The 10100-nt window shown below is 45.2% G+C and overlaps 1 protein-coding gene across 1 annotated transcript in view; it reads right to left on the reverse strand.

The window, feature by feature from the left end:
- Positions 1-1495, reverse strand: part of CEP95 (centrosomal protein 95) — a 28064-nt gene extending 26569 nt beyond the window's left edge. The window contains exon 1 of the mRNA XM_077833898.1: positions 1439-1495. Within this exon, the coding sequence (XP_077690024.1) occupies positions 1439-1460 (22 nt within the window). The 5' untranslated portion in view covers positions 1461-1495. The remainder of the gene's footprint in view (positions 1-1438) is intronic.
- Positions 1496-10100: the final 8605 nt, after the last annotated feature.

Here is a 10100-nt window from a genome sequence, read left to right on the forward strand (position 1 = left end):
TATTAAAAAGGATATTTTTTAGCATACAGATGGAGATGGGATATTAGAACATGAATGGGACTTGGGCTGTAGCAGCTGTTGTATTATGAAAATTGGGTAGTTTGATTTCCATCCAACTTTGAGGAAGGGAGCAGACTAACAGGTCCCAACCAACAGACCCTGATGTGAAATGCAATAAGTGTGCTGCCTTCCAGTCACATCAAGGAAGAAGAGAAAGGGAGAGTGGAGGGGAAGTGCACAAATGAACAGGGAAGAAGCAAGGCTAGCTTTAACTTAAGGGCAGTCACTTGGGACAGCAAGATGTTCAGCATGGGAAGAAGAGCAGAAGTTTGCTGGGGTGTCTACCAGTGGTCTGGAGAGACAAGTTAACTCCCTCCCCTGCCAGCAGTGCTACCACACACATATTCCTCTTTTCTGCCCCAACACACAAAAAGTTTTCTGCATCACCTAGTAGTTTTTAGCTAGTAACAGGACAGAGTGGATGAAACAGAAAGTTCAGGAAACGATAGTAAGCAAAGCAAATTTTTGCTAGAGCTTCAAGAACCTGCTGGTTGATGTCCTGAAGTGATTTTCTCCTCCCCTGGCTGAAGCGTGGCCACATTTACGCCCCAAAAGACTTACCCTAAGGTTTCATTTTCACATGCATTCAACATCAGGAAATTAAAGAATACTTCTTGGTTGTTTATTAGTCTTTAAGCTATGGCCCAATAACTTGTTTCATTTTCAATATTAACATGTTAACTGAGGGCATCTGGGATCCCTCACCAAAGAGAAAGCCTCAGAGACTGTAATTAAGTCATAACACAAGAAAAGGAGTCACTTCGTTTTGGGACATAGGGCAAGAAAGATTATAGGTACTGCCCTCACCAAACAGTGTTCAGACAGGAGAAAAGGCAACCCCCACCTAGCCCAGCACGGGGCCAGGACCAGAGGCAGGTGGTGGATATTTACTGCTCTACTTAATTTTTTAAGTAAATATAACTTTGAAGACAAGTTGGGAGGCCTCCCTGTGACATAAGCCATTCCTTCCACTCCCTTGCCCCACACAGCTTTCTAGAATAAATGGTAGCTACTCACCCCAGCTCTAAAACCTACCACAGAAATGAGACAGTGGCTCCTACCCACACAGCCCATGTATACAGGCTAGGAAGGATGGGCAAGAACACAGGGCCCTAGCCTGGGACTCCCGGGACGAGGGTTCAAGTCCCACCTCAGCCTCACCCTGTAACCCTGGGCAAGTCACTTAATCTGCCTGTACCCTGGAGACAGTACCTCAGGGCTGAAAGGCAGCAGTAAGGAGCCAGCTATTATGGTGAAAAGGGCCGGGTAAGTAGCTTGGGGGGGGACAGGGCGAGCCCCTCCATCCCTCCTCCCGGCCACCACACACACACACCATGCCCCCCACCCCGCCTATGGGGCTCCCTTCTACGCCCCCCACCTCTCTCCTCAGGGCTGCCCATGGTTCCCTGGGACGCGAAGCCGAAACTCCCAACTGGCGAATACAGACCGCCTAACCGCTCCCCCCCCCGCCCCGCTTCCAGGATATTTAAATAGCGTGTCAGTGCTCCCTCCGCACCGATTGGTCACGCTGGAGCCGGAAGGGGCGGGGCTTCTTGCTGGGCTTTCGCCGTTTTTCATACTTTTAGCGGGTTTGATTTTTTTTTTTTTAATTTTCTATCCGGCCTCGCCGATGGTTTCACCGTTTCGGGTTTTTTTAAACATTGATTTCGTTTATCGTTATTTAGCCGCCGCGTCGGCTCCGGTCGCTATAGAAACTGCGAGAGGGGCGGATCCTACTACGCCGCTAAGTAACGCGCGTGATGTAGCGCTTTATGTTGGGTCACGTGACGCTGGCCAACCTCCCCTCCCCCACGGCGGGGGGGGTTGTAAATTGGGACTGTTAATTACACGATCGGACTCTGCGGGAGCAAATCCGTAGAGAAATACAGCGTGGGAGACCCCACCCCACGAGAGAGCTCAGGCAGAGCTCAGGCAATGCGATAACTATAGGATCTCCCCCCACACACACTGTGGAGAGTAATAGGGGAAGTCCTGGCATACACAAGCAAACCCAATGAGAAGAGCAACAATGGTGTCCCAGAAAAGCTTTTTTCCTCCCCACCCTCTCCCCGGGAGAGGGATGTGGGTGTCCCAGCACCCACAGAAAACACCCCACCCCAGACAGAGTAACACGCGTGTCCTCGGCAGGGTTGCCATCTCTGAGGTACAAAAAAATGGGACATCCAGGATGATCCTGAGCCCATAAAACTAGACAGCTGGTAGGGTGTGTACTGAGCACCCTTTCAGATTTCTCAGGACAGATACCTCAAAAAAACTTCTGTGAAAACATGGACAAATAGCAACCCGACTTCTTACTGCCCACAGGGAACACCCTGGGGAGAGCAAAGTGGATATCCCAGCACTCACAGGAAGCCTCCCAGAGAAAGTAACAGGGTCATATCAGAGGGATGAGCACTAGCACCTGCCCTGAGAGACAGCAATGCAGGGTATGCTAGTGCCCACAGGGAGAGCCACACAGGTGTTCCAGGACCCAAGGGGACACCCTCTGGAGAGAGACATGGGTCTCCTCCACCCCATGGGTGTGAGTGGAACTGTTAGTCCTGTCCTCAGAAATGTTAAATGGGTGGAACACAAATTCTTACTCCTTCCAATTGCTCTAGTGCCAAAAAAAAAACAAAACAAAAACCCTTTGTAATACACAGCATTGCTCCATCTCACTGTTTTTATTCCTTCTTCTTTCCTTTGTCCATTGTCTATCTTCACTCTAAACTCTTTGAAGCAGCAGCTATGTCTTATGTATAAAGCAACAATCATCATTTTACAGGTCAATAATGTATAATCATAGTGTGATATGAAAAGTCCTATATGTTGACTCAGAATAACAACAGAAAAGCATACGAAAAACAGTTCTACAGATTGTGCTGAAGACGTACTACATCAAATCACTCTGAAGTAAAGTATTATGTAAGATTAATGGGTTCAGGCCTTCAAGGCCAAATTCAGGTGGGGAGAAGGCAAGTATGAGGTATTGGGGCAGGAGGGGGGAAATGAGAGAGCTCTGGTAATTGATTTAGTCAAGTTTGTCCTAGGGAATGCTGGGAGGATTTTGCCAATAAAGGATTTAGTTTAAGAGGCTTTTCTTGACAGTAGAGGACTGGGATTAAAGGGGGCAGGGGCTTCAGGAGTGCTTGAGAAGATAAGGAAGCATAGGGAAGTTTTTGATCTTGGAAGAAAGACTTGTTCTAGAATGTCGGAATGTTGGGCACTCTTATCACTGCAGGAAAAAGCTTGAGAGGTTTTGCCTGCTGACACTTACCTCTCTTGACTGCTGTCCCCCAGGTTTCCAGCTTTGTCCATGCAGAGACATCCAGTGGCCTAAACACATTTGTTTACCAATTAACCAGTGGCTAAGGGTTTTCAGAATTCCATATTGCATCAAACCATGCCACACCAGAATTTGGAGTGCCCCATTCATTAAAATGCAAAATACACATAATATATGATGCTTAAAACAGGCTAAAGACAAAGGCATTTGGGATCTCAATTATTGCTGTGAGAGCAAACAAATGGCAGGGAGATGCAAACCAGAAAAGCCAATTATATTGAAACTGGTACAAAATCCGGGTTTCAATATAAGCAAGTAGGAGATTGAGAGACCTCCATAAAACCATGACTTAACTGGTAAATTAATACATCAGACCACTTTGCATAAAGCAGGAAGGAGCAAAGGAAAAATCAAATATCTTTGCTTATTCAAATATTGCATCTAATATGGCTTTTTTGTAAACTCCTTGAGGAAGGAACCATATTTTTGTTCTTTGTACAGCAGCTAGCACAATGGAGTCCTGATTCATAGCTGGGGCTCCTAGATGATATGGTAATCCAGGAAAAAAAAGCTAAAAGAATATGAGGAATCATTAGGAAAGAGATAGGTAATAAGACAAAAAATATAATGCCTCTGTATAAATCCAGGTTACAGGGCCGGCTCCAGGCACCAGCTTTCCAAGCAGGTGCTTGGGGCGGCATTCAGAATGGGGCGGTGGTCTGTGTCCCGCATTGGCAATTCGGCAGCAGCTCCGCCGCTCTTCTGGGCGCAGCGGCAATTCGGTAGCAGCTCCGCCGCTGCGCAATTCGGCAATGACTGTTTGGGACGGCAAAATTGGTAGAGCCACTCCTGGCAGGCTATGCCCACATTTTGAATACTGTATGCCAATCTGGTCGCCCCATCTCAAGTAAAGATATATTAGACTTGGGAAAGGTACAGAGAAGGGCAACAAAAATGATTAGGGGTATGGAACAGCTTCCGTATGAGGAGAGATTTAAAAGACTGGGTCTTTTCATCTTGGAAAAGAGATGACTAAGAGGGGATATGATAGCGGTTTATAAAATCTTAACTGGTGTGGAGAAAGTGAATAAGGAAATGTTATTTGCTCCTTCACATAATGGAAGAACTGGGGGGGGGGGTAACCCAATTAAATTAATGGACACCAGGTTTAAAATAAAAGGAAGTACTTCTTCACACAATGCACAGTGAACATGTGGAACTCACTGTCAGGTATGTTGTGAAGGTCAAAACTATAACAAGGTTCAAAAACAACTAGTTAAGTCAATGGAGGATAGGTCCATCAATGGCTATTAGCCAGGATGGTCAGGGATTCAACACCATGCTCTCTAAGTGTCCCTAGCTTCTTTTGACACAAGCTGGGAGTGGAGGACAAGGAATGAATCACTCTTTGATTGCCTGTTCTGTTTACTCCCTCTGAAGCACCTGGCATTGGCCACTGTCAGCAGACAGGATACTGGGCTAGATGGATCATTGGTCTGACCCAGTATGGTCATTCTTATCTTATTTTATAGTGCTGATCATGCTGTTATCCTAACAATGTCACATACATTAATTTATCCTTGAAACACACCTAGGAAGTAGGAAAGTATTATTAGCTATATTTTACAGATAAGGAAACTGAGGCACAGAAAGACTTAAGAGATTAATTAAATGTGGAAAACGAAGTCTGTCATAGAACCAGGAAGCAAACCCACATCTCACGTATTCCAACCCAACACATTCATCATAAAACCATCCTTTTCCTAAGCCAGCTTTCCTCCATTGTAAAAGGTCCTTTTAAATTATATGATTGGAACATATATGTACATTGAACAAGTATATAAACTGGGTACCATGATCAGCAGTGAAATAATTAACAATATTATTATTTAAATTCTATCATAAGAGGCTTGAGGGTTAACACCCATTTGAAATGAAGGGCTTTTGAGATCAATGGAGCAATTCACACTTCTCAGCGTTATTGTTTCAATCAGTCTGCAAGTAGGGGTTACAGTCTCAGAGTTATCTTCACAAGCAATGTTTAATTTGTTTTAAAATAGTAATAATGGTTGAAAATGTCTAGAGTGTACAGGACCATAGAAAAGGTAGTGAAATGATTAAAGGACTCCAGCAAACAAAAGACTGGAAAGGAATGTACAGTGTGCATTTTTAAAACCCATATGTACTTCTGTGTACTAGTGCACTTTTTATTACCTTTGAACTGGTATACTAGTTCTGTTAGGGGAGTTGGAAGAATACAGCTAGTAACCATTTACAATCACAGTTATCTTAATATTCATAAATTCTGAAAATGTCTGAACACTGGACAACAATCTAAAAAAATATACAGGGCTATGTGTATTTATGCTCTGTATTTTTCTTGTAAGGAAATTTATTCCAGCAATTCCAATTATTTGTGATCAGGCAATTAATTTCAGTGGGATTTGGGCACTTTAAAATCCCAGCCTACTTTTGGGGTGTATTTGATCCAAAACCCTTGGCCACTTGCTACTCTGTGTCTGTTTGGCATTTCCTATCTACAATGAGAAATCTCAGAAATTCTCTCATTATTAGTTTAGTATGGGTGCTGCAGCTCCACCATTCCTAGCAGCAATGGAAGCTCTAGAGAAGACTGGGCATCAGCAGGTGCTAAAGCAATTATGGGAGAATTTCTGAAAATAGGGCAGATGTAATCTGTAGTGAAACATGAGGTAATTTAATGGTAAATAGTCTAAATGAAATTACTACATGGTGGCTGCACAACTGGTTGAAAGACCATACTCAGAGTAGTTTCTGTCAAACTGGGTGGGCATATTTAGTGGAGTCCCACAGGGGTCAGTCCTGGGTCCAATGCTATTAATTATTTGAATTAATGACTTGGATAATAGAAGAGAGAGTATGCTTATAAAATTTGCAGATAATACTAAGATGGGAGAAGTTGCAAGCAGTCTGGAGGACAGGATTAGAATTCAAAACTTCTTTGACCAATTGGAGAATTGGTCTGAAATCAACAAGATGAAATTCAATAAAGACAAGTGCAAATACTTCACTTAGGAAGGAAAAATTACATGCACAACTACAAAATAGGAAATAACTGGCTAGGTAATAGTACTGCTGAAAAGGATCTGCTGGGGTTATAAGGGATCACAAATTGAATATTTCAACAATGTGATGCAGTTAGAAAAAAGGCTGATATAATTCTGTGGCATATTAAAAAGAGTGTTGTAGGTAAGACACAGGAGGTAATTGTCCTGCTCTACTCAGCAATGGTGAGGCCTCAACGGGAGTAGTGTGCCTAATTCTGGGTACCAAACTTTAGGAAAGATGTGGATAAATTGGAGAAAGTCTAGAGGAGGGCAATAAAAATTATAAAAACATTTAAAAAGCCTGACCTGTGAGGAAAAGTTAAAAAAAATTGGGCATGTTTATTCTTGAGAAAAGAAGACTGACAGAGGAACCTGATAACCAGCTTGAAATATGCTAAAGGGCTGTTATAAAGAGGACCATAAACAATTGTTCTCCATGGCCACTGAAGATAGGACAAGAAGTAATAGTCTTACTGTGCAGCAAGAGAGATTTTGGTTAGATCAAACTGGTGGTTCGCGAGCTCTATTCAGGTGGTCCGTGAATAGTTCCCTCTAAGGTGTGTGCCTGGGTGGCCACACATGAGAGAATGAGGGGCCACCCACCTAATTAGTGGAGCCACACAGGCGTGGCTCCACGAATTAGGTGCCTGGACCCTGGAGAAGACACACATGTAAAGTGAGGTGGTGGCCTTGGGGGGAATAGGAGGTAGGTGGGAGGAGAAGAGAGGGTGCGGGGAATTTGGGATATGCAGGGCTGCGGTGGCCAGAGAAAGAGGCGACTTTCCCCAGCTCCAGGGCTGCGGCTTCTGGGAGAGATGGCCATCCTTCCCAGCCTCAGCCCTGTGGCTGCTGTGGCAGGGGAGAGACCCTCTCCTTCCCAGCCCCAGCTCAGGGGCTGCTGCGGCAGGGGAGAGAGAGCACATCCATCGCATTCGAAAGGTAAGACTACTGATATTAAAATATGAGTTGTGTGCTTTTATTTGTAGAACAAAAAGAGTTAATTATTAAGGTTTTTTTTATATAGCGCTTTTATCCAAAGCACTTTACAATAGTTAGCTAATGGTACAAACATTTGGAAAGACCATTAACTGGTCCGCTGAGACCTGCAGCAATTTTCAAGTGGTCCATGAAGAAAAAAGTTTGAGAACCACTGGGTTAGATCACAGGAAAAATGTTCCAACTATAAGTAGTTAAGCACTGGAATAGGCTTCCAAGGGAGGTTGTGAAACCGTCATTGTTCAAGGCTTTTAAGAACAGGCTGGACAAACACCTGTCAGGGATGATCTAGGTTTATCCTGCCTCAGGGCTGGGTTCTGGACCTGATGACTTCTCAAGGTCCCTTTTAGCCCCACATTTCTATGATTCGAAATAAAACAAAACTCCTCTCTACTATGAGACTAACAAATTTATCTGAGCATAAGCTTTCGTGAGCTACAGCTCACTTCATCGGATGCATGCAGTGGAAAATACAGTGGGGAGATTTTATATACACAGAGAACATGAAACAGTGGGTGTTACCATACATACTGTAACAAGAGTGATCAGGTAAGGTGAGCTATTACCAGCAGGAGAGAAAAAAAAACCTTTTGTAGTGATAATCAAGGTGGGCCATTTCCAGCAGGTGACAAGAACATGTGAGGAATGGAGGTGTGGGGGGTAAACGTGAGGAAATAGTTTTACTTTGTGTAATGACCCAACCACTCCCAGTCTTTATTCAAGCCTAAGTTAATGGTGTCCAGTTTGCAAATTAATTCCAATTCAGCAGTCTCTCACTGAAGTCTGTTTTTGAAGTTTTTTGTTGAAGAATTGCCACTTTTAGGTCTGTAATCGAGTGACCAGAGAGATTGAAGTGTTCTCCGACTGGTTTTTGAATGTTATAATTCTTGACGTCTGATTTGTGTCCATTTATTCTTTTACGTAGAGACTGTCCAGTTTGACCAATGTACATGGCAGAGGGGCATTGCTGGCACATGATGGCATGTATCACACTGGTAGATGTGCAGGTGAACGAGCCTCTGATAGTGTGGCTGATGTGATTAGGTCCTACAATGGTGTCCCCTGAATAGATATGTGGGCACAGTTGGCAACGGGCTTTGTTGTAAGGATAGGTTCCTGGGTTAGTGTTTTTGTTGTGTGGTGTGTGGTTGCTGGTGAGTATTTGCTTCAGGTTGGGGGACTGTCGGTAAGCAAGGACTGGTCTGTCTCCCAAGATCTGTGAGAGTGATGGGTCGTCCTTCAGGATAGGTTGTAGATCCTTGATGATGCGTTGGAGAGGTTTTAGCTGGGGGCTGAAAGTGATGGCTAGTGGCGTTCTGTTATTTTCTTTGTTGGGCCTGTCCTGTAGTAGGTAACTTCTGGATACTCTTCCGGCTCTGTCAGTCTGTTTCTTCACTTCAGCAGGTGGGTATCGTAGTTGTAAGAACGCTTGATAGAGATCTTGTAGGTGTTTGTCTCTGTCTGAGGGGTTGGAGCAAATGCAGTTGTATTGTAGAGCTTGGCTGTAGACAATGGATCGTGTGGTGTGGTCTGGGTGAAAGCTGGAGGCATGTAGGTAGGAATAGCGGTCAGTAGGTTTCCGGTATAGGGTGATGTTTATGTGACCATCGCTTATTAGCACTGTAGTGTCCAGGAAGTGGATCTCTTGTATGGACTGGTCCAGGCTGAGGTTGATGGCGGGATGTCAACTGCTGGAAATGGCCCACCTTGATTATCACTACAAAAGGTTTTTTTTTCTCTCCTGCTGGTAATAGCTCACCTTACCTGATCACTCTTGTTACAGTGTGTATGGTAACACCCATTGTTTCATGTTCTCTGTGTATATAAAATCTCCCCACTGTATTTTCTACTGCATGCATCCGATGAAGTGAGCTGTAGCTCACGAAAGCTTATGCTCAAATAAATTTTATTAGTCTCTAAGGTGCCACAAGTCCTCCTTTTCTTTTTGCGGATACAGACTAACACGGCTGCTACTCTGAAACGTCTCTACTATGGTGAACCACCTGCCCAGTCACAACATTAGGGGGCTGAATTTAATAGGATTTCGTGTGTGTGTGTGTGTGTGTGTGAATAGCACAGTCATTGGAACAGCCATGTCAGAAGCTGGGGCTGTTTAGCTGGACGGGATTTAGGACCAATGTGGGGCAATGCCCTTTTGATGCGAATGGGCTTGTCTCCCTCAACAGTCTCGGCGAAGGTGTTCAATACAGTTGGTCAATGTCCCCCTCACGTTCTTCCCCCTCCATCACCTCAGCGGAATGAGGCTACCTACAAAGGCCTTTATTACATGAACGGGTCATATGGGGGTTGGTTGGCACCACAGCGGCTGCGCAGGCGCGACCGGCTCGCGCTGCTCTCAGAGGCGTGGGCGCGAAGGGCGGGAGTCAGGCGAGGGAGGGAAGGACGCCGCTCGAGGGCTCTGGGTACGCGCCTAGGGAACGGAACGGCTCGGGAAGGCCGGACAGTGACGGGAGCGCGAGCCACGCCCGAAGTGGAAGGGAAATTTCCGCCCGCGAGCACACCAGCCGGCCGGCGAGGAAAAAGAGAAGTCGAGGACAGAGCTCTCGTGGTCACGCCCACAAGCGGGGGAGGGGAATCCGGGCGACTCGAGCTGTGACGCATGACAGAGGGGCGGGTTCTGTGCCCGCGTCACGAACCGGTTCCCAGCATTC

Source organism: Eretmochelys imbricata, chromosome 14 (genome assembly GCF_965152235.1).
Source record: "Eretmochelys imbricata isolate rEreImb1 chromosome 14, rEreImb1.hap1, whole genome shotgun sequence".
Lineage (NCBI taxonomy): Eukaryota > Metazoa > Chordata > Testudines > Cheloniidae > Eretmochelys > Eretmochelys imbricata.